The 25,494-nt window shown below is 44.0% G+C and overlaps 2 protein-coding genes across 2 annotated transcripts in view; both read right to left on the reverse strand.

Moving 5' to 3' along the window:
- CILK1 (ciliogenesis associated kinase 1) overlaps positions 1–3,158 on the reverse strand; it is a gene marked incomplete at its 5' end in the record, with an annotated part of 34,276 nt that extends 31,118 nt beyond the window's left edge. Inside the window, one exon of the mRNA XM_080806060.1 lies at positions 3,058–3,158. Within this exon, the coding sequence (XP_080662186.1) occupies positions 3,058–3,158 (101 nt within the window). The remainder of the gene's footprint in view (positions 1–3,057) is intronic.
- LOC308344498 (uncharacterized protein) lies at positions 3,063–24,500 on the reverse strand. Its single transcript, XM_080806061.1, has 2 exons — positions 24,233–24,500; positions 3,063–3,330 (listed from the first exon to the last, which is right to left on the reverse strand). Exon 2 carries the CDS (start codon positions 3,305–3,307, stop codon positions 3,188–3,190), a length of 120 nt encoding a protein of 39 aa, XP_080662187.1. The 5' UTR covers positions 3,308–3,330; positions 24,233–24,500; the 3' UTR covers positions 3,063–3,187.
- Between the last annotated feature and the right edge of the window lie 994 nt (positions 24,501–25,494).

Consider the following 25,494-nt stretch of genomic DNA (forward strand, 5'->3'; position numbering starts at 1 on the left):
CGAGACCATGTGGCCTGTCAAGCCTGTCAAGCCTGAAATATTTACTGTGTGGCCCTGTACAGAAGTTGTTTGCCAACCTCAGGCCTGAGGGGAGAGAGAGAGAACCCTATAGGCTAACCAGAAACTCAAGTTTCAAGGTTCCACCTCTCATCACCCTGCAATCACATGGTCTCATTGGACTCTTCCTGCAGCCCCGGGGAAATAGATGGGACAAGGAAGGAAATGAAGAAACAGAGATGTTGTGATTTTCCCGAAGGTCTTCCTGCTGGATAATGGGAGGCTGACTTCCATCTTTCCACCTCACTCTCACACTCTGTCCCCACTGTCCCATGGTCTGCTGGTGGAGTTCATGCCCCAAATATTCTTTAGCCTCTCCTGCATGGCAGGGGCTTTGTCATGCACTAGGGACACAACGGTGAGAGGGGCATCCTTCGTGGGCCTGACACGGTGGCGGGAGGGTGGGCAATTAATCATCACTTTCTGTGCTGAGTGCCAGGAAGGAAAGGCACAGGACACAGTGAGAGCGGATCCCAAAGTAACCGAATTTAGTCTGGGCTATCAGGAAGCACTTCTGAAAAGAGATGATGTTTTAATTAAGACCTGAAGGATCAGCAGAATTTAGCCCCTGGAGGCAGGAGGCAGGGAATATCACTGTGAAGGCTAGGGGTGGAAAGGTATTTGAGTTTAAAAAAAAAAAAAAAAAAAAAAGTATCTGATGAGTTCAAGAAGCTGAAAGGCCAGAGTGACAAGAATGACGTCAGCAGGGGGTTAGTGACAGGAGATCAGACGAAAGAAAACCGGGAGCAGCCAAGTGATGCAGCACGTTGTAGGTCACATTAAAAATTGGGGGCTTGATGGGGCGCCTGGGTGGCTCAGTGGGTTAAGCCTCTGCCTTCAGCTCAGGTCATGATCCCAGGGTCCTGGAATCGAGTCCCGCATCGGGCTCTCTGCTCGGCAGGGAACCTGCTTCCTCCTCTCTCTCTGCCTGCCTCTCTGCCTACTTGTGATCTTTGTCTGTCAAATAAATAAATAAAATCTTAAAAAAAAATTGGGGGCTTGATTCCTAAAATTGATAGGAAGATATTGCAAAATGCTGTGGTTTGGGTTCCTCTGAAAGCAGAGCGTGAGGCAAGGACTTGGGTATAGGTAGTTTATTTGTGAGGTGATTCCAGGAAGACAGAGCAAGGAGCAGGGAAAATGGGAAACCCATTAAAGTGTATGTTACTGAGCTGGTACCAAGGTGTGCAACTGGGGCTTAGTCCTGCTGGGGGCCTTCTATTGGTCAGTATGGAGGGTGCCCTGGTTGAGATCTCCCATATGATTTGGGGGATAAGGGTCCTGGTAGTGGGCATAGAACTGTATACCACAACACACTGAAATCAGGCAGGGCGAGGTGATGAGATGGGGCAGCAGAGACACAGGGTTTGGTGCAAAGGATTTTAGACAATTAGATTCATGTGTTTAAAGTAATCCCTTCAGACTGGAATGGAGAGGGGTAGAACGGAACTCAGGAATCCTAGAGGGGAGATTATTCCAGTGGTGGAGCTGGTAAATGATAATGGGTTGAATGCGAGGTTGGCAGGGTGAACACAAGGCAGTACGTAGGTCAGATAAATATACAGTAGTTGGAATCTACGGGTCTAGGTGGCCAATGCTGGGCATCCAGAGGGAGGTCAAGAGGATGTGCAGGTTTTGAAGGAATGGTAGTATCATTTTCAAGATAGGGAACACTGAAGGAAAAACAGGTTTGGGGCAAGGGAGGGAAAATGTTGGATAAAAGCTCAGTTCAGGATGTAATGAGTTCAAAGTGTCTGCAAGGCATCCAGACGGAGATGTTGAGAAAGTGACTGGATATAGATGGGTATGGTGGGCAGACCCTAAAATGGCCCCTGAAGACTCCCACCTCCTGGTGCCTGGGATAATGCCTCCCCTTCAATGACCTGTTTCTAACCAATGGAGCACAGCAACCTGAGAGGAGGTCCCTTCTGGAATTAGTTAACAAAAGCAAAAAGATGGGACTTCCACCTTGGTAGAAGCCTCTCTCATGGCCTTCATGGCCCCATCTTGAAGCAAGGTGCCAAGCTGTGAGCTGTTCTTTGGAGAGGCCCACATGGCAAAGGATGGAGGACAGCCTCTAGCCAACAGCCAGCAGGGACCGGAGGCCCTCAATGCAACCACAAGAGAGGTATGGAATGCTGCCTGCAATCACGTGAGTAAGCCTAGAAGTGGATCCTTTCCCAGTCCAGCCTTTAGCCAAGACCCCGGCACTGGCCAATACCTTGACTGCAGCCTCATGAGAGACCCTAAAGAACTCACCTAAACTCTGAGATCATAAATGTGTGTAGTTTTAAATGATGAATTCTTAGTTTTAAACACAGCAACAGATAACTAATAAATACTGCAAAGAGCAAGTGGACAGGGGAGATGAAGACAGCAGCCCCCTGACTACCACCATGTGTACCATATGTAAATGACCCAAATTAAGTCACTTAACTTCTCAGAGTTTCAATCTCCTCTCCACTGAAATGTTTGTAAACCTGCTCGTTATTATGTCACACTAGGCTAACACTTTGTTTTCTTTTCTTTTCTTTAGGATAAGACCCTTTGAAAAAGTACTAGTGCTGTATGCAAATCTAAAGTAGGGATGTGTTTAAGACCTCTGCCATGAACATTCCAGAGCGGACAGTCACTTAGCCTGCAGAAATCAATGTCTAAGATTTTCCTCCACGGTGCCCGGGTGGCTCAGTTAGTTGGGCAGCTGCCTTGGGCTCAGGTCATGATCCCGGAGTCCTGGGACTGAGTCCCTCATCAGGCTCCCAGCTCCACAGGGAGTCTGCTTCTCCCTCTGACCTTCTCTGCTCTTCTGCCTTTTCTCACTCTCTCTCAAATGGATAAATAAAATCTTAAAAAAAAAAAAAAAGACTTTCCTCCGTGTGTCCTACCCCCTCACCCCCTTTAGAAATTTTTCAGTAGTGAGAAATGCAGAGGGTAGAGTTAAAATGATGTTGACAATGTGGAGTTGAAGATGAACTGATACGAGTGGAGAATAAAACTTACTTTTTAATGGCAATCAGCTCCCCAGACTCAATGCTTCGTCCCAGTAGGACGGAACCATAGGTTCCATCCCCGAGTTGCTTGATCGTTGTATATCTATTCATGGTGTGCCCGCTCAGGCCGGACACTCATCTCAGGGCCGAGGCGGTGCAGTCCTGCAGAGGCGGCAGGCCTCCCCGGAGTGTAACCAGATTTTTCGATGGCAGCACCAGCACAAGGTATTCAATAGAACGTGACTATCTCCCAAATACATATTTTCAAAGATCAGTCTTCTGCCTGTAGAGACAAATGCGAGACAAGGGTAACTGCTAATGTGCATTTTAAGTTTGTGTATTTTTATTGTTTAAATCGGGGCTCAGCAAATGACAACCCCTCCCCCCTGCCCACCACCTCTTGTTGTAAATAAAGTTTTATTGGAACACGGCTATGGCCACTCATTTGCACATTGTCTACAGATGCTTTCACACACAAGAGCAGAATTCAGCAGTAGTGACAAGGACTATATGGCTTACAAAACCTAAAATATTTATGATCTGGACATCTATGGAAAAAGTTTGCCAAACTCTGGCCTAAATAAGGCTCTTTTTAATTTTTATAAGATGAGAGATACCACTCTTGGAAAGTGAATTTATCACTGACTCAGAAATGAATCAGTTGCAATTCAATGCTTTTCTGCTGACCAGCCACTGTGGGCAAACACAGCATGAAAACTACGGTCGATAAAAATTGCCGAGCTACAAAAATCTGTACTAAATATACCGTGTTCTGCGTAATTCTGCTACGATTTACAATGTAACAAAGCCAAGAAATGTTAAAATTAAAGTTCTCCCGATACAGAATTTACATGTGCTCCACGGACTATTTGTGGCTAGGCATCAACAGTATTATTTTTACTACTAGACATACAGAAGCTAAACAAGGAACAACAAATTTCTTAAGGCCTGTATGTAGGGTGTGCCCTTTTAAAAGTCATTCAGTTATGTTTTCTTTAATAACAAATTATGGTTTTGCAATTTATAAAATTGAGTCATTCAATCTGCTTATAATAAAGAATATGTAGTAATAAGTGATTGCAATGCTTTTATGTAAACATTAATAAATTACAAATGCGAAAATAAAGGTTTTTTATGGTTTTGTTTTGTTTTGTTAATGTAAGCTCTATGTGCAACATGAAGCTTGAACTCAACGACCCTGACATCAAGAGTTGTTGCATGCTCTACCAACTGAGCCAGCCAGGCACTCTGAGGAAAATAAGGCTGTCAAACTAATTATCTGAAAAATCAAAAGATCAGAAAATACTCATTAGAAGTATGTGAACTTTTGCATCTAAATCCAGTCCACGCAGCTTCTCCTTCCAGAAGAATTCCAATCAATAAATGCAGAAGGAAAGAGGGAAATAAAAAGTTCACTGTTAGGCAAATACCACAGTAAGATTTGTTGCAGACAACAGTCCTGATGGATGCAAATATGAGTGGATGAAAGGTTGAGGAGAAACAGGATATTTACATAGTTTTGAAGTATCTCTAAGATACTTATTAACTTCAAAGGGAAAGATGGTAACTCCATAGGGAAAAATCCAGCAGAAACTTTTTTACCCAAAGCAATAAAATTCAGTATCACCATTAATAAAACTTACAACCTCATGAACCTTGGATATGATGTTATGAGAAGGGCACCTCCCTTCCATGGTATTCTTATAAAAAATGCAGAACCTCATTCTATTCATAAGAAAACTTCAGACTAACCCAAAATGAGGGACATTCTACAAATGACCTATAGTCTTCAATAGTGTCAAGATCATAAAAGGCAAGGACAGGCTGAGGAACTGTCACAGATTGGAGGTAATTAAAGAGATGTGACCAACTAAGTGCAATGTGGGATCCTGAATAGGACCCTGGAACAGAAAAAAGACATTAGTGGAAAAGTTGGTGAAATCTAAGTCAGGTCTGTAGCTTAGTTAATAGCAATGTGCCAATGCTGATTTCTTGGTTTTGATCATTGTTCTTTTGTTATAGAACTTGTTAATATTAGGGGAAACTAGGTGAAGGATTTCTAGGAATTTTCTGTATGGTTTTTTGTAACTCTTCTGGAAGTCCAAAATTAGTTCGGAATTTAAAAATAAATCCGGGAGGGGTGCCTGGGTGGCTCAGTCGTTAAGTTTCTGCTTTCAGCTCAGGTCATGATCCCAGGGTCCTGGGATCGAGCCACACATCAGGCTCCCAGCTCGGTGAGAAGCCCACTTCTCCCTCTCCCACTCCCCCTGTTTGTGTTCCCTCTCTTGCTGTGTCTCTGTCAAGTAAATAAATAAAATCTTTAAAAAAAAAAAACCCATAAAATAAAAATAAATAAATAAATAAATCCAGGAGATTTATTTATTATGAGACCTAGCTGCATGTGACTCTCGATCTCAGAGTTGTTTAAGTTTGAGCCCTACATTGGAGGTAGAGACTACATTAAAAGCTTTTTTAAATAAAATCTTAAAAACATAAATCCAGTCATATTCCACTAAATGGGAGACGATATTTGCAAATGATGTATCTGATAAGGGGTTAATATCCAAAATATATAAAGAACTTACACAACTCAATACCAAACAAACTAAAAATGGGCAGAGGACCTGAACAAACATGTTTCCAAAGAAGACATCCAGATAACCAACAGACACATGAAAAGATGCTCAACATCACTCATCATCAGGGACAGGCCAAGCAAAACCACCACCAAGATATCACCTCACACCTTTCAGAATGGCTAACATTATAAACACATGAAACAACAAGTGTTGGCAAAGATGTGGAGAAAAAGGAACACTCATGCACTGTTGGTGGGAATGCAGACTGGTGCAGCCACAGCGGAAAACACCATGGAGGTGCCTCAAAAAATTAAAAGTAGAATTTCCATCTATTCCAGTAATCGCACTACTGGGTATTTACCCAAAGAAAACAAAAACTTAATTTCAAAAACATATATGCACCTCTATATTTACTGCAGCATTATTTAGAATAGCCAATATATGGAAGGTGTCCAGGTGTCCACTGACAGATGGATAAAGAAGTGCTATATACACACAATGGAATATTACTCAGCCATCAGAAAGAATGAAATCTTGTCATTTCTGACAAGGATGGATCCAGAAGTATAATTCTAAGTGAAAGAAGTCAGTCTGAGAAAGACAAATACCGTATGATTTTACTCATACGTGGAATTTAAGAAACAAAACAAAACAAAAAGAGACCAAAAAACAGACTCTTAAATATAAAGAACTGTGGTTTTCAGAGGGGAGATGGGTGGGAAGATGGGTGAAAAAAAAAAATCCAGTCTGTTCTTGCAAAGGTTGTGCGAGTCTTTGGGAAGCTTTAAATGCAAAGCTTGTATCTGATTTCATCACACTCTATAACTAGAGACCTTTCAGAGAACAAACTCTCCCTCCCCAAACTTATTCCCCTCCCTCAGAGCCATTTTGAGGCCCCTGATCAAAGGGGCATGTTCCTTCCTCTTGAAGCCTGACAGGCTCAAACTCCCTGCAACTTCCTACAGCAGCTCTTTACAGTGACGTCTTCTACTGCTGATTAATAAATACTTATAAAGCCCTTCCTGTGTGAGAGACCCTATGTTCCAGCCTGGGGATACAAGGAATATAAAGTACTGTTCCTTTTTTCAAAGCTCCTAGAGTCTCATGGCAGGGGGATAAGGGTACACAGTGTGTGGGCCCGGATAGGTACTCATGAATATGCACTAAGATATTTCAAGTATGCTTACATTTCGGGTTCAGGACATTGGCAAGGTTAAAGGGACACCCCCCACCCCCATACTGCCGGCTTCCAGTTGGGTCAATTCCATCTGAGCCGAGAAAGGGCATACGCAAAGTCTTCACAGAAGACAGAGCTTGAGAGAACAAGAAAAGTAGGTGTTTGGTAAGGTCAAACATTCTAGCAGTCCAAGGAGCAGAAACAAAGGCATCAACCTGGGAGGGAGGAAAAGGTGGAGAGCTTGGAACTGGAGAGAGAGAACCCCAGAGTTTTGTTTGTGGAAGGCCTTAGATGCCATTTTGAAAAACATAGGCTTTGACTGGATCCTATACCAAAGGAGATGAAATGCTACAAAGGACATCATTGGGCCAATGGAGAAGATTGGAATATAATTGGTAGATTAGGTCAAAGTATTCCATCTGCTAAAGTCACTAAAGTTGATACCTGTCCTGTGGTTCTGTAAGAGCATGGTCTTATTTTTAGAAAACATACCCTGAAGGGTTTATAAGTAAAGGACCACGATATATGCAATTTATTCTCAATTGGGTAGAAAAAGATTGGGTGTGTGTGTGCAGGGAATGGTGTGAGTGTAGAGACAGAGGGAACGAATGGGGTAAAATGTTAATAAAAGGTACATATGGGTCAAGGTGTATGGGTATTCTTTGCACTATTCTTGCAAGTTTTCTGTATGTTGAAATTATTCTACTTAGAAGTTTAAAAATTTCTCAAAATGGTAGAGGAAGAGAATCTTTAAAAAGATACCTATTGCAAACTTCAGCTTAAGACATACAAGTGTAGAATTATTCAATAAAACCTAATATTAGAACACTATCATACAACATGGTTGTATTTCAAAACAACAAGAAAGAGTACTTGAACCACAACATAAGCAATTTTTTATTCTTTGTTTTCCCCTTCTTCTTTTTCATATTTACCTCCATCTGTTTTTTTTTTAATTTTAAAAGATTTTATTTATTTATTTGACCGAGAGAGTGAGAGCACAAGCAGGGGGAGGGACCAAGGGAGAGGGGAAAGCAGACTTCCTACTGAGCAGGGAGCCTGAAGTGGGGCTTGATCCCAGGACGCCAGGACCATGACCTGAGTCAAAGACAGATGCTTAACCAACTAAGCCATCCAGATGCCCTAAGGTTTTTTTTTTTTTTTCTTTTTAACTTAAGAATAACATGATCACATTTGTATTTTGTAATCCAGTTAATTAGAATATTTTTCTTTATATCCAACTAAAACTTGCCTGTTCTAATTTAAGCTAATTTCTTCATGTTTCGTTTTGTTGCTGATATAAAAGAAAGTATCCCACAAATATGTGTGTGTACGTGAAATTGTAATCAAATGTGTGTCTCTCAGCCTTCTGCTTTAATTATGCAACCTTTCCTCATAGGACCTTTTTCCACTCCTTTAATTATCTTTGGCATTCATCTCTGAGTCCTCGCACATTTCTCCATCCCTTTGATGAGCTGTGATGACCAAACTTCATAATGATGTACATTCCAGTAGCATGTGGGCTCTCCCCCACTTTTTTTTTTTTGCAATGGCATTATATTACTGATTCATATCTACAAATTATTAATTGTAGAAGCCTTTCGTTGGTAGTTAATGTCCCACTACTTCTTCATCCAATTAAATTGTATAACTGGGACAACGCTTCTAGATTATCATTGAGAAAGTCATTTGTGAAAGAACTAAGAACTTTAGTGAAGTCAAGATAGAGTGAGTCATTCATTTAACACACAGCCGCCCTCACAACTTCTCCTTGTTACAGTTTGTCCTATCATCATAGAACAAAATTCAATTACTCTAGCAACATATGACTCTCACCATGCTATGCTGGCTGCTCTTTAACCTCACACTATTTCAGGTGATTACATGGTAACTCTACAATGGATCAGACTAGTGTCTCTTCGGGCACTGATGTCAGGTTGACCGTGTAGAATTTTCTTGAAGCTTTACTGAGATGCTAAGTATTATGCGAGGCTTTTGGGGCACACTATGCATAAGGTAAGGGTCCTTCCTTAAGTAACTCACAACTGACACCATCATGAAACATGTAGAAAGTATTATGACAACACGGTAGAGAGAGCAACCAGCTCTCGTGTGGAGGGAGGGATTTGACGACCCTTCAGAGAAGAGGCAGTACTGAGGTTTCGAAGAATGAGCCAAGTTTTACTATACAGAAAAGGGAGAGAAAGGAATTAGAAATGGAGCAGTGTGCAAAATGCAACCTATGTGCAAAGATTAGTGGTACAGGCCCTTGGCAAGTGCCCGGTGGTTCCGTCCCCGGTGGAACATTAGAATCACCTTTTAAGAAATACTGATGCCCAGGCCCCACCTCTAAAGGTCAGGTCAGGGTTGGGGAACAAGTTTCAGTAGCTAAGAAAGCTCTCTAGGTGACCCTAACGTGCAACCAGGTGGTGAAGTAGGGGACTAAGGCATAAAGGCCATGGAGGGCAGTTAGGAAATGGCAGGACAAACCTAGAAAGTCAGGCTGGGGCCCAGTTGCGAAGGGGTTATATTTGTCACGGAGGAGTTTGATCCTGCAGTGCAGAGAGGAGCTCTCCAGGGCTTTTAAGCAGGGAAATGGCACGACAAAGGTCTCTCTGGAGACCACACAGATGTTAGGACAGAGAGACTAGAGGCAGAGAGACTGGTCTGGAGAGTTTGCAGTAGTCCATGTGATACATGTTGAAGGCCTGAACAAAGGCTCTGGACTTGCTGACTCTTAAGTACAGGAGAGACAGCTTTGGAATATGGAATGCGTGTGCATGTGCTACTTGGACAAGGTGTGGAGATGATGGTTCTGTTTTCTAAGGTGTAGGATCTGAGGTATGTACAAAACCTCCCACTGGAGATGCTTGGATGCTCAGCAGACAGCTATAAGTAGATCTAAGGTTGTTTATTTTATTTATTCCAAAGGTAATGACTGACTGGAACTCTTTTTAGGAACACAGCATTCAGACAAGGTTGATACATTGCACAACTCTGGTCATTTCAACTTTGGGTGACAAACTTCCAGACAGACATTAAAGAACATAAAAAGGGCCTACATAAAAGCACAACCAGAGTAAGCGAAGAAAGAATACCTGAAGTAAAAGAGACCTGGGGAGCCCTGATCATTGTTTCAAGTGTACAAAGGGGCATAAGAGTGAGGGATTGGTGGCACTACGTCTGGATCCAGAGAACAGGACCATGACAACTGTCTGAGCTTGCTGGTCTGTACTCTGGTGAATTATTTCCCGTACTAAAAAAATGCAGTGGTATTATTCAAATGAGCATTACACAAGAAGCTTCAGTCCACCCACAGTCAATTCTGAGCACATCCCAGCAGGAAGTGGTTAAATACATTTGAGATCAGTATTTTCAGTTGTTCACCATTTCTGTGGTGGCCCGAATATGATGACTCATGTCATCATCTGAAACTGAACATAATCTCACTGCTGCTCTGGGAAAACAACAAGGCAATGGACAATGCACTAGAAAAAAGAAGGGAGAGGCAGCGGATGCCTTTGCTGATCTACCCTATAGCAATGCTGCCCTTCTTGCTTAATTTTCAAAACCCTGATTTTATTCAGGATCCCACATAATTGGGGATGGCAGCCACCTACCACAGCCCCAGGGCATGAACTCTGATCCAGCTAAGCCAAGCAAAGCAATCCCACTTGCCACTGAAATTTGTTTAGGAATGGGACTATGGCTCTCACTCATAAGCTGGAAAGGAAAGTGAGTTGGTAAGGGAAAGACAAAGTCTTCTGAGAAGGAATGTCCTCCCTGATAGACAGCTGACAAAGAGGTTGCCCTGTGTTTCTGCCTTAAACATGGTTGCATAAAACTGTAATATTTAGGGTTGAGACAGCCTTCCAGTGACTATGAGAAATCAACTCTCAACATGAGAATCCTGTCTGCTCAGAAAGGGTAAGAAGAGAGAAAGAAAGAAAGAAAGAGGCTGAGTCTGTGATAATAGCATTGGGCTCCTGCATGATCTCTGAAATTATCAGCCTTAGATTTCTCATTCTATGACCTAATTAAAGGTCTTTGCTGCCGAGGCCAATGTTAGATATCCATCGAGTACAGCGGAAAGCATTCTGGATACAGTAGACTAACGCTACTCTGACTTAAGAGACAAAACACAGAGTTCTATCTACACAGGAGGTGATAGTTCAATCAATCGATTGATTGAACTGTCGCTAGCACGGTTTTGAAGACTGCAAGAGGAATATAGGTGGAAACAAATTAGAAGAAGTAATTCTGTTAGCCTAAGGTTCATTTTCCATCCACCATGATCAGCTTCCATTTTGGAAGAACAAGTGACTACAAATCTTGGGGTGAAACAAGGATGAGTGTCCAAAAATGCCCTGGATGTCACTAGGGTTGCTGGACAACTAGCCAGCTGGGACTGGGCTTCCTTCTTCTCCCCAGGATTCATCCAAACTCAACTTCTCTTGGGCCTTGAGGGTCCCTCCATGTTAGGTGGATGGTTTTCCCAGACAAGTACTCTCTACAGCTGGACACAGCTGGGCACCGAAACCCAGATTCTGCAAATCCTCTCATAATGGCCCAACAGACAAGACTGTCCTGACGCTCATGTGGGACCCAGTCTGTATGTTACTGATAGTGAAACTTACCACATTAAACAAGGAAACTTAAGTTAAAGGCAACCAAGGAAATCACAGAACTCTCAGTCTGAGTTTTAACAGGAAAGCAGTTTCAGCAAACTAACTGATGTCTTTGATGCTTGAGAGACATCCACATCTACCGAGTCAGTTCTTTAAAAAAAAAAAAAAAAAAAAAGCAGACTGGGGGTCCTGGGTGGCTCAGTGGATTAAGCCTCTGCCTTCAGCTCAGTTCATGATCTCAGGGTCCTGGGATTGAGTCCCACTTGGGCTCTTTGCTCAGCAGGGAGCCTGCTTCCCTGTCTCTCTCTGCCTGCCTCTCTGCCTACTTGTGACCTCTCTCTCTGTCAAATAAATAAATAAATAAATAAATCTTTAAAAAAAAAAAAGGCAGACCACATCAAATGTGTAAAATGCATATGTGAAATAAAAAGTTGGGTGCTGCAATGTATTTTATTAACTCGGTGTTTTGGAATTCTTGTTTAGAACAAAAGCCATGAAGCTAAACTATGTTTTTAACTGTAGCTAACTTGAGTCTCAACTCAGTATAAAAATCATAGTCATATCATTCTGGTTGCTCTCAAGCCCATCATGTCGGCTCCTCTCCACAACACCGTGTCTCTGAGTCATTCTATTGAGATCTCACTACATAAATGGAAGACAGTTTCTACTTTGGGGTTCTTTACAGTTGGTAAAAAATTTTACAATTTGTTGTGAGGTTTACCCACATTTTTGCTGCACAATACGGAAATATGTGAAATACATATTTTTATATTTTTATAGAAGTATACAAATATTTAAGGGCACCTGGGTAGTGCAGTCTTGGTTTTGGCTTGGGTCATGATCTCAGGATGCTGGGATCAAGCCCTGTGTCAGGCTCTGTGCTCAGGACAGAGTCTGCTTAAGACTGTCTCTCTCTCTTCCTCTGCCACCCCCCCCAACTCCTCCTCTTTTTCTCTCTCTCTCAAATAAATAAATAAATAAGTCTTTTAAAAAAAGTATACAAATATTTATTCCAGATCTACAGAAATATCTGAAATATGCTCAAAAAATTAAAGCATCCACAATATATCACATGGGTGAAAAATTATGCACAAGGCACTATACTCAGTTCTGAGACAAGATCCAAAGAGCTGAAGGAAGTAGATCTGGCCTCTAGGACCTTCCCGTCTAGCTGGGGAGGTGGAACACGCAGAGTGAGTAGGAGACACGGCAGGGGTGGGAGGGGTGGAGACCACAAGGATGCTAGAGATGCCCAAGTAAAGAGAAGTCATTTTGAACCACTGGCTAGGACTCTCCAGGTGTTGGGTCACTGATCTCGAAATCATGGCTAATTTCTGAGGACATGCCATTTGCCCATATGCTGACAAAAAAATAACTCTTTAAAAAAATATAAAAAGCTTTCCATACCAGCCATGTTTGTTTCCCATGGCTGGCGTAACAAACTACCATAAACCTGGTGGCTGAAAGCAACAGACATTTACTCTCTCACAGTTCCGGAGGGCAGAGTCTGAAACCAGTACTGAGCTTCTCAGTGGGCTGAGATCAAGGTGGAGGCGCTTCCTTCAAAGGCTCCAGGGGGAATCCCTTCCTTGTCTCTTCCAGCTTCTGGTGGCCGCTGGCCTTCCTTGGTCTTGGCCGCATGGCTCCAGTCTCTGTCTCTCTGGTTCCATGGCCTTCTCCTCTGGGTGATGTCAAACCTCCCTCTGCTTCTCTCTTATGAGACCTTGTCGTTGCATTTAGGGCCCACCCGGATAATCGAGGGTACCCTTTTTACCTCCAATCCCTTAATGAAATCACATCTGCAGTCTATTTTGCCATACAAGGTAACACTCACAGGTTCCAGGGACCTGATATCTCTGGGGGATATTATTTAGCCTGCTACTCTCCAACACAAGTCCCAGAGCCTTTCAGACGAGCATCTGAATCACAGAGCAATGCTCTTCATTCACTCAAAGTTGAGTGTTTTTGGAACGGAATCAGAAGTCTGTGCTTACCCAATGAACAAGGGCAGTCCTCTCTGAAATACAGAGAGGATTTCTCTCTAATTTTGTACAGTGGACAAGATTTCACAATTCTGGCTGAAATCCCTGAATATATGACATTAGCATATGGAGATTTCACACCGTGTGGACCAGGGGTTGCAAACCAGCAGCCTGAGAACTGAATTCAGAGGTATGCTTTGAGTCTATATTTAAAAATAGGAACTCTTCTATAAAAATGAGATTTGGGGCTTCCCTGGAAAAACTGAAGAGCTAATAACACCCGCTCCTTAGCCCTCGATGGCAATAAAAAACCAGAGAAATGTCACCATCCTTTTAGACTGAGCAAGGGTCTCCTGGCTCGTCACAGTCCCCATACTGCCTGTTGTCCCTAAAATGGATATACCACATCGACTGCCAATACTTTTAGATGTGATTTATTTTTGTAGCTTCACACAACTTGTTTTACTAGAAAAATATTTCTCAGGGTGCCTGGGTGGCTCAGTTGTTGGACATCTGCCTTCGGCTCAGGTCATGATCCCAGAGTCCTGGGATAGAGTCACGGATTGGACTCCCTGCTCAGTGAGCCTGCTTCTCCCTCTCTCTCTGCCTGCTGCTCCCCACTGCTTGTATTCTCTCTCTCTGTCAAATAAATAAATAAAATCTAAAAAAAAAAAAAAAGAAAGAAAGAAAAAGAAAAATCTTTATCTGTTCCTGGACCTCCATCAAAAGTGACAAAGTAAAAGACAGCCTAAAAAGCCCCTCTTGTTTGGAGAAAAATTAGAAAGAAAAAATGTGGTTTTTTTGTTTGTTTGTTTGTTTTTGTTTTTAAAGAGAAGAGCAACTCCTTTGCTGTTTCACAAGCACATACCCAGCTTCTCTGAATCTTCTATATTTCTTCCTCTGCCTCTGGCAGCATTTGAATTCGTAGCTTGTGGTAGAGACTGCCTGAGAAGGGAATGCAATGCAGCAGCCCATCCCTTCTTGAGAATTAGCTAACCAGCTGATGGGCAATACTCTAAATACAGCTCTGCCTCCAAGAATTAACTTGGATAAAGCACTCACTAGAATTAACCCACACTTAGCCTCCTAATACATCAAATAAGCCAAAAGGATAGTAATGACAATTTAAATACTTGGTCTATGTACAGTACTGTTACAGGTGCTTTGCGTATATTAATCCGTTCAATTCTCAACACTCCACCCATAGGAACTATTATTATTATTACTATTTTACAGCTAAGGAAACTGAGGCACAAGCAACTTGTCCATAGTGCTGTGATCATCAACCTGCCTCCCCCCCAATTTTCTAGATAGGGAAACAGAGACACAAGTGACTTGCCCAAGGTTACATAACTTATAGGTGACAGAACTGAGACAGGAACCCAGGCTGACTCAAAAGAAAGGTCACAAAAGATCCAAAGATAATGAAATCTTTTGAGGATTTGAGAATGAGAGGCATTGGAAGTACTTTATAGCTCAAAGTCCAAATATGGAAACCAGTGATGTGGCCATGCTCTAGTTGGCCTCATTCTGCAATCAAACATCAGGGAACCCAGCAGGGACCTCGCCAGCACTGACTGTCTGCAATGGAGGCAAAGTGAATGCAGACAAAGAGGGCTTGGGTCCCAGTTTCAACTCAAATGCATCATCACACAGACTGAGCTCACAAGCTTGTTGATTGCTTTTAAATAGCAAATGATGTAGTGATGATTGAATGCCTTCACCTGTCCTGCAGAATGATCACTGTGTCTTTGATTTTTGTGTTTTTTTTAAAGGAAAGGTTTTTATTTTTATATTATTATTTTTTGAATTTATTTTATTTTTTTAAGTAATTCGTATACCAAATGTGGGACTTGAACGCAAGACCCCAAGATCAAGAGTCAGATGCTCCACTGACTGAGCCAGCCAGGTGCGCCCTCCTTGGGTTTTTAATACTGGGTATGGGGAGTCGGCCTTTGCCTTTATCATGGGACCCACCAGGGATGGAAACCCTGACCACCCAAGCTCACAGCACTTGGGCAAAGACTGTTGTTGGGGTCATTGAGTGGTCTTTTTAAAGATGTTCTTTTTAACTCAAACAGAATAATTTTCTGGCACTCTGTCACATATTGTAGATTGCCCCAAACCATTATTCTGACAAAAACTGAGATGCTCTCGAAACACCCATTTTTTGCAGCCCATCCGGTCTTTTGATGAACACCGAACAGAAGTCTTTTCCCCATAATGCTACTTGATGCAGGCCCAATATGTTCTGGGTCCAATTTCTTCCTTTTCCTTTACAGAATAGATAGCAGAGTATATAGAGAGAATGGGATACAAAATACACATCATTTGTAAGACAGCAGTTTGATCACTTAAACCGGTTCTCTCAGGATTTGCTCAGTCTAGTCCAGATCCCACGGGTAGAGCCAAAGGCACCAACCCCTGTGACTTGGAGTACCTCTTGGTCCTTAGGTTTACTTTCTATGCAGTCGGGACATTGGACTTGATGAAGTGAGGCGGTTGTCTGCTCTAATGATCTCTGATTCTGTGACTCTGTGTCAGGATTCAAGTTAGTTTTGTGTAAGAAAGAAAAGGGGGGGGGTTGCTCAGTGGCTCAGTCATTAAGCATCAGCCTTCAGCTCAGGTCATTATTTCAGGGTCCTGGGATTGAGCCCCGCATTGGGCACCCTGCTCGGCGGGAAGCCTGCTTCTCCCTCTCCCACGCCCCCCAATTGTGTTCCTTCTCTTGCTGTCTCTCTCTCTGTCAAATAAATGAAATCTTAAAAAAATAATAATAATAATTAAAAAAAATAAAGATTAAAAAAAATGGACCCAGGGTTCCCACTTTTCCCATCACACACATAAGAGCTAGCAAAGGGAAAGTAGCCCAGAGTGACCCTGTCCGCTGTATGACATCTCTCTGTTAGAGGGGGACAGTGCCCCACTGGCTCAGCCAGTCCCCCAGATCAGAATCTACTCCTTCCGTTCCCTTAGTCCAGCTCAATCATCACCTCAAGAGCCTCCCGTCCCACGATAGCTCTCTACCCGAGCCACCACAGCACCCTGTCCCCACCTCACTGCCAGCCCGTCCCTGGGGTCAGTGACACACAGGCCTGCCCTCACGATCGGCAGCGATACTCACCACGTTCCCTTCATCTCTGTGCCCTCACACCTCACATTCCACTTGCACGTAGTAGGTATCATTGTTCGTATGATCAAAATTTGAATTTTAGTCTTTGCTATTTATTTCCTGCACCAACCCTGGTAAGTATCTCCCAACACAGCACTATTTCCTCACATGCAACGTGATGATCATCAAATTGTTCGACCTGACCGGAAATGCTCTGGAATTCTAAAATGGAAGAGCAGTAAATACCACAGAAAGGCTGCCGCCGGCAGGCCGCCAGGGTCCTCCCACCCCAACGCTGGAATTACTGCGTCTCAGGAAATTACAGAAAGGCCTCCTCAATGTCATCAGCTCAGGCCTTTGGCCTTTGGGCAAAGCCGTACTCAGCGAACACAGACATACAACTCTTTTTCGCTTGTAGAGTTCCGGCAAACCTCTCAAACCAATGTCATGGTTTCTCTGTCTAGGTGACATTGGGGAAAACCTTCCTGCCATCCGCCCCAATTCCCTCCCTTCAGCTTCAATCCTCAGCGGAGGCAAAGAACATCTGCTCGTGGCCAGCAGTGCGTACCCGCTCCCCTGCTCATTCCCAGCCTGCAGAACAGGCTGAGGGCAAGGACAATGGGAGTCCATTCTTCAGTCTGAAACGCGGACCGTCATTGAATAAATGCCACAATTACTAATTCTTCAAGAGAGAACACAGAAAACTGTACACAAACTTGGTCTTATCTGGGAATTGCGGTTCACCGGCCCTGCTGACTTCAGACCCTTCTGAGCAGCTTTTCTCCCTCCACCTTAATCGTGTTACACTGAAACTTATCTGTCCTCCTAGGAAAGCTGAATTATGTGCAAAATCATTCAATGGCCCTTCTCACGGCACTTCAGAGTTCCATTTTACTTTATCCTGCAGGTAACAGTGCATCGTACTCTGGGTCCAATAGTGTCATAACTTTGCAAGAGTTAATACTGTTAATTTACTTTAAAAAGGGTACTAAAAATAGTACATCTGTGTTTATATTTTCCTCTCTGGGGCCTAATCTTTCTGCCCATATTCATTTCAGCAAAAACATCTTCTAAGTACTCTGCCTCTTAGGTTAGCGCTTTTTTCTGCCTTGGGGACAGCAGCTCGAAGCTAGGAAAGCCAAAGGAACCTTCTTTATGTGGAATTTGCTTTGCTTTTACCGAAGATGATTTTGGCTATTGCATCAACTGGAGTGAGGGGAGAAGAAAATTAGCTAGCTGGTATGCCTCTGCTATTCCCCAGAGACTGCTCACGCCTCTCCCTCCCTCACCTCCTTCACCCCACTTCTGAGCAAAGAACTCCTCGTGCACCAGGGCCCTCAGTAGCACGACTTCCCACTGCTTCTCCTACGGGACCAAAGGGTGCTCGGGCCTTGAACCAAAAAAAAGTCTTTGGTCACTTGGAGATTATTTCTAAACGAGGGCACATCACTATAGGTGGCTCGTGGGGACTGTGAGGAGCTGAAGTTAGCGTGAGACGCTGAAGAACAAGAGGACTTGTGTGAGACGGTGGTTGAGCTCAGGGACAGTCCCCCCCAGGCTTAACAACGAAGGCTGTCGTAGGTGACAATAGTCCAGCATGGCGGCCTGCCTGAGAACCACCTCATGATTGAAGGGGGGGCAGGGCAGGCTGAGGTGAAGATGGAGGAAGTGAATGAGAACAGACGGTGTAGCTCAAGGGCTGTGCAACTCAGGGGCTGATCTCACTCAGCGGAAGGTGCTTCACTAACACACACAACGAACAAGTCAATAAAACATATCAAAGAGGTAAAGACTTAATATAAAAATAAAACAGGGCAGGGGTCAGCGAGCATCTTCCACGAAGGGCTAGTAAATATTTTTGGCTTTGAGGGCTATGTCTCTGTCACAACTACTCAACCCCCCCCCCCCCAGTGTAGCCCCAAAGCATGCACTCACACATGGTACGTAAATGAATGGGTTGTGTTCCATACAGTCGGTGTAAAAAAACAGGCAGCAGGCAGAATATGCCTACAAAGCACAATTTGTCTACCCCTAAACGGAGGAAATCTGCACATAAACAAACATTTTAGCCCTCTCCACATAAGTCTTGTGTGCCATGGGGTTCTAGGGGTTATGGTGTTACACAAACTGGTTTTCTCCTGAGAATATAAATATCTTGAGGGCAGAATTTTTCTTCCGTTCCTCACTCTAGTCCCAGCATCTAGACAGGGGCCTGGCATACAGTTGGCACAAAGAGTCGCTCACAATAAGCATTTGTTGAATGAATGAATGAATGAATGAGCACATTATGGGTCTGTAAAGGGTAATTTTTCACTATTGGTGACTTTCCTGTACCACTGACCCCATTCCCACTGCATATTTCATCCTCTCGTGCCTCCCTTCTCTGCAAGATCGGACTATATGGGGGCCAGAACACACAAATTGTGAACCCTTTTATGAATTTTTACACAAATGCATGAAAACATTTGTTTTTCAATAGCTAAGATAACACGCAGGAATATGCACCTTTTTTCTCAGTTTTGTCTGAGTTAAATCACTCTTTAATAAATTTACCGTGAGAGCAAAGGCAGTGTCCAAGAGGCCAAAACCATTAATTATTATCTTCTAGGAAGTACAAGTTCATGCAGATAGTAACTTTCATGACATTGTCAAGTATGTAGTTGGACATTACACCGTAATACTTTACCTTGGGCTCTGGGACATTATCTTTCATAGTAATGACGAGGGCAGCCACTTGTTATCAGCACTTTAGTACAGGTCATATTACACCTACAGAAAGGTAAAATATGACTCACCTTGATCTCTCCTCACAAATATGGGGCTCTCACAAGCCCTTGGCCATTGCTATACATTTATCAAGTGGCTACTAAGAGCTCCAGGTGACGTGGTAAAAGTACCAAAGGATATGTAAGGCATTACTGTGGCCCTCCCATTTTAAAAAATTGCGTTAAGACAACAAACTTAAAATTCTGGAAAAATTTAACGTAAGAGAATATATAACCCAATGCCAATCAGTATAGACTGAATACTAACTAAGTTCAATAGCACCTAAATTCAACACAGATACAGCATAAAGTGGAGGAAACTTTAAACTACAGATTAGATTTTTTTTTTTCCTATAAGGGACTTTAATGATGATCCAATGCCTTCACTTTACGGATGAGACCTAGAGACCCAATTAATATGAATGGAATCTTGGGACGCCTGGGTGGCTCAGTTGGTTAAGCAACTGCCTTCGGCTCAGGTCATGATCCTGGAGTCCCGGGATGGAGTCCACACATTGGGCCCCCTGCTCAGCGGGGAGTCTGCTTCTCCCTCTGACCCTCCCCCCTCTATGCTCTCATTCTCTCTCAAATAAACAAATAAAACCTTAAAAAAATATGAATAGAATCTTTGTTATCCTCAGAGTAGCACATCTTTTAATGTGCGAATGTAAGAAGTGTTCTAATAGTCTTTTTAAAGTATATAACTGTATTGTTAATCCTGAACCACATACTAAAAAAAAGGGGGCAGATGATGTGCTTTCTTCAAACTCGGAGACAACTTCACAAGTCCACACATACGGGGCTTCATTTCACCTGCCCAGGTGAGCCAGACCACAAGCACTCTTTCTATGAAGGTTTCGACTTTCAAAGCACAGTGAGTCAGGCACCGACTCATTGTGCCAGGACACTTCAGTTTCCTTGCGAGGCAATCAGGAATGGAAGCTTTCCACTGGGCTTGAGTAGCTCCTTAGGATCGGCTGCATAGTAGTATTTTCCTAACATCACGCAGCATTTCACTAGGAGCAGAGAGGGTGAGTTTGGATGTCCACATCAACTTTCCTTACCATCTTGAGAAGACCTGTGCTTACTCTCTTCGTTCTCTGGCTGCAAGTAAAGACATCTCCGATTTCTGCCTGCCGTAACACTCAGCACTGTAATGCAACTTGCCCACAAAATGACTTGCTTTACCAAACTGCTTTTATGAGGTAATTTTCCAGAACACATGTGTATGGATAACAACATCAGAGCTGTTTCGGGGTAAGCAAAGTCACAACCTAGGATAGGGTGGCATCGTAACCCCCAAACAACGTGTGTGTGTGTGTGTTTGTGTGTGTACGTGTGCGTGTGTGTTAATCAGCCCGTGTACTCCTCTGCACATTCTCCTAGCCACACTCCTCTGGATGAGTGGAGGACTAGAAATCTCTCTGTGCACTCGTCTTCTACTCATCCGCCCCTCTCAGGATGCTGCGGCTGGCAAAGATAGCCAAGGAGAGAATTTACAGTTAAGTGAGACTCTCCTCACAGGCTGACAGATCAACATACACAGAAAGGTCACTGCACCCAGAATTCTGCCAAGAAAGCACCAGGCAAGGAGTTCTGCCATTAATAAAGATGCTCACACACACTCCACAAGCAGAAAAATAGAAGGCCTAGGTACAACTCCAACTCAGCAAGATCCCAAAAAATGAAACGGAGGCGCTTTCTGCAAGAGAAGCAGCGAGAGGAAAACACACACACACACACACACACACACACACACACACACACAACTGGAAGGCAGTAGTGTTCCTGGCAAGGTTCAGATGGAAAAACAGCAACAGATCCCAGAAGCAGAGCTGCAGCCAGGAAGAACCTCAGCTCAAGCCATGTTAAGTAAGGTCAGGATAATGCTCAGGGAGGATTCACTGCACGCCTGTCGGTCCTCTGGGCCTCGGGGCTGAGCTGTGACTTGTAGTTTACTACAAGTCAGTCAACTAATACCTACCAAATAGGTCCTAAATGTTCAGGTCCCTTCGAGTCACTGAATCACTGGGGGATGCAGGGCAGGGCCAACCCTGTAGAGATACTATAGACCATCTTCACACCGCCCCCTCCTGGGGGAGGCATGGCCCCTCTTTTCAAATCTAGGAAATCCCACCAGGCCACAGAAATAATCAGTGCCCTCGGGCCCTGACCTCAATTCTGCCTGACTCTAAAGCCCAAGACATCACACTACCTCGCATAAACTATGGCTTCTGCCCTGAAGAGGCTTAAAATAACCTAAACCAATTAGAGATCAATGCAGGCAATATAATGAAGGATTAACAAACAAGTATCCTCCCTCTCCCACTCCCCCTGCTTGTATTCCCTCTCTCGCTGTCAAATAAAAAAAATCTTAAAAAAAAAAAAAGACTTTAAAGAAAGAGGGTGCCTGGGTGGCTCAGTTGTTAAGCGTCTGCTTTTGGCTCAGGGCATGATCCCAGGGTCCTGGGATCAAGCCCCACATCGGGCTCCCTGCTCAGCGGGAAGCCTGCTTCTCCCTCTCCTGCTGCTCTGCTTGTGTTCCCTCTCTTGCTCTCTCTCTCTCTCTGTCAAATAAACGAAAAAAATCTTTAAAAAAAGACTTTAAAGAAAGAGAAGAGAGGGGCCCCTGGCTGGGTCAGTCTGGAGAGTGTGGGAGTCTTGATCTCAGGGTCATGAGTTTGAGCCCCACGTTGGGTGTAGAGATAACTTAAAAAAAAAAAAAACTTAAAAAAATAAAGAAAGAGAAGATAAATGAGTAGTTAGAGAACACGTTAGGGAAGAAGGAGGGTGTGGGATCCTTCTCAAAGGATGGGTAAGATTTGCCCAGGAGAATGGGGAGGAAGGGGGGTTTCTAGGGGTGCAATCTGGGCAGTGACACTGCAGTGGGAAGGAGCCTGGCCCCCTCAGCAGGACAGCCAGACCAAGCCGCATAGAGCACGGGGACAGGGACGTTTGCTGAGCTGAAAATAGGATTTGGATAGGAGGGGTGAGGCCTGATTATGAAGGCTTTGAAAAATCTGGCAATTTATTTTAGAACTGAGATAACACACGGAGAGGAACCAGGTTGAAAGGCAAGAAGAGAGTCGAGGAAGTGATAGTTTAGAAAAATTAGACGAACAAATGCTGAAGAGAAGAAAAAGGGGAATGTCTCATTCACTCATTCATTCATTCATTCAGCAAACAGGTACTGAGGACTTATTAAGAGCCAGGCTTGGGTGGCCAGCTAAGAGGCTGTTCCAGTCCTCCAGAGAGGAAGGGTGAGGTTCTAGATTAGAATATGGAGGGAGGGATAGGTATAAATCACATTTCAAAGGTCTTGGTGACTCACGGATACAAAGGATGAAGGAAATGAAGGAAAAGATGATTAAAGATAATTCCAAAGGTTCAACATTGACATGATTTTCCACCTTTATTGGGAACCTCAAAAGGCACTGAGAATAAAACAATGAAAGTATAAAAAGTGCTTTGTTGGTGCTGCATAGTCAACAAAACCCCCAAAGACCCGTTCTTTATCCTGGGAGCTCATTTACAGGTAGTCTGTAGGTAAGAAACTTCAGTGAGAGAAACCACTTCTGTGTGAGTAAATGCTGAGTTCCCTTGGCAAGGAGCACAGACCTCTGCCTACTCAGACAGGTTCCATCAATCCTCCAAGACATCCCCCTATCATCTAAAACAAAACCGATCTCACTAAGAGATGGGCTGCCCACTCGTGCCCAGCCAACAGCTTTGACTTTGGAGAAGGGTCAAGGCAAAGTGGACAGGGGATAAACAGAAAGCAGGCAGGGTCCCTAAGGGGCTGGACCTTAGGGAACAGGGCAATAGTACAGGACATCATTTTAAACAGAGGATCCCAGCACTGCTCTCATTTCTACACCCACTTCCTAGTGTTTTACACTAGGTCCTCAGATAGATAGGAAGGCCTTAAATAGTCTTTACCAAATTAAAAAAAAAAAAAAAAGGTTCTTTACCAAATTGCAGCTCTTTGTCCAGAAACGATTTCAAATGTGCATATCTATGCATATATTAACTCCTAGTACAGCTAGCATAGGTCTGAGACACAAATTCTTCTTAATAATTTATATGTTGACTACACAAATTTCAAGCTCATTTTAATTTTACATTCAGCAATAGTACAATTCACTATTGGGGCACATCCTCAAAGCCTACTCACTGGAAAATGCAAGAAATGAGAAGTGTAGCTATCAAACTTCTATAGCTACGAAGAGTGCTCCGGGCCAAAATAAAAACACAAGTCTCAATACCTTGGAGAAATCTAGACTTGCATGCAAAATTCAAGGCAGTACCCTCTCAGCATACCTCAGCTTTAGTAAAAGCAGATCTTTACTTAATTATAAGCAGAAATGAATACTCTCTTCTGCAGAATGATGCCTTAAACTACTTTTATATTTAAAAGTAAAAGCCCTCAATGTCAGTGTCCAAGTCAGACTTGAAAAGGCACACTACAAAAGAAACGACTGCTCTGGAAAAAAATCCTTCAACACCCCTCTCCTAACATCTACTCAGGTTAGTAAGAAGAAATCAGAGCAGAAAGAAACCCAGTGAAAAATGGTTGCACATAAATGTGAGAGGATTCCTGCTAAGACCCCATGTGGGACAGCCACAGGCCTAGTCAGGAAAATTCCAAGAACAATCCTCCACATTCTACTAAGGGGGCTTCAAACCCGGCACGGGTCTTTCCCCTCTCTAACACCGAAAGGTAAACACCCATCAAAATCTTCCAGACTCCGAGCAACCCGGAGTTTCCAAGCCAAGAGGGAGAGAGCCACATGACCGCGAGACAAACTACAGCCCATGAGCCTCTCCCTCTCCTTCCAGCCCCTCGTGGGGGCCCCGCGTAGGGGTCTCCCCGCAGCTCCAGTCCTTCACCCCCTGTGACAGATCTCCCGGCAGAAGCCCCTAAATCCCTGGCCCCACTTACTGGCGCCGCGAACCCAGGCGGGGGCCCGCCCCTGCGGTGAGCGCAGCTCCTCGGCGACTGGGGCGCAGCGGCCCGCAGGAGAAGAGGGGATGGGGGCGATCCCTGCTAGGACGGGCCGAGCGGTCCGTGCAGGGACGCCCGGGAGGTCCGGCGAGTCGCACGGGCCGCGCGGAGCATGGTGGAGCAGCAGGAACCCGGCCGCTCTCCAGCCTCCGGCAGAAAAACAAACAAAAGGCAGGGAGGCTTCTAGCGGGGACGACCGGCCGCTTTCCCTGGGAAAAGTTACCCTGCAGCTCCCCTCGCTGGCCCTGCGCGTCCCTGCACCGCGTCCAGGCCACCCGGGGGCGCCGAGCCGCGGCGCTGCGCTCCCCGCCGGGGCGGACCGAGCCCAGGGATCCCTGCGGCCCGCTGACCGCCCGTGCGCCCCCCAGCTCCACACGCACTCCTTTTTTGCAGGTCGGCTGCCTCAGGTACCCAGATTTAGAAATGGAGGCTGTGGGCGCAGGTTCTGAGTACATTTCATTACAGGTAATCATGGTGAAAACCCTTTCCCGGCTTTCGAAAAACGTAACCGGGGACGCACGACATTGTGAATGCAATCAATGCCCCTGAAACGTACACTCCAACACGGCTAAGATGGCAGATTGTGTTAGTTTTCCCGCAAGAAAAATATTTTAAAATAAACACGCAACGGATTGCCCCGTTCGCGTTCATGTGAGCTGGAAGAGTTCTATAGTTAGCAACTTTAGTTTGAAAAACTGGATTGTTATCCAGGTGGGAAACGGACTAGATATGATGTACGCAACAATTGTCCTCTGTGTGTAACTAGTTATATGTAACCGAACGCTTGTGTGCTAAACACACTTGTGTCCTAAATTATACTGTAGACATTACCTTAAATCAACCATACAAGGACTGGTTCCGGAAGTGCCTTGAGACAAGAAACTGCTTCAAGGCTCCCGATTTAAATTCATGTAATTGCCCCACGTCTTTATATTTTTCAGAACTAGTTTAATGCCCGTAGCGGAGGGGACAACTTTAGTTGGAGGCATTAGAATCATCTGAGGACTTGTGAAAACAGATTGATGGGCCTTATTCCCAGAATTCTGGTGTTGATGCTTCTGGTCCAGGGAACGGTACTGCCATAAGCAACACAATTTTAATCAATAAAGCAATAGCCCATTTACACACACACTGCGGATCTTTCTCTGAGTTTAGATTCTCCAGCTCATCACCATATCGATTTTCTTTGCTTTTATTTC

The sequence above is a fragment of the Martes martes genome, assembly GCF_963455335.1.
Source record: "Martes martes genome assembly, chromosome: 6".
In the NCBI taxonomy this organism is placed as follows: Eukaryota; Metazoa; Chordata; class Mammalia; order Carnivora; family Mustelidae; genus Martes; species Martes martes.

Coding starts and splice junctions, on each gene's coding strand:
- LOC308344498 (XM_080806061.1), bottom strand. CDS start 3,307: ATGTATTTGGGAGATAGTCACGTTCTATTGAATACCTTGTGCTGGTGC.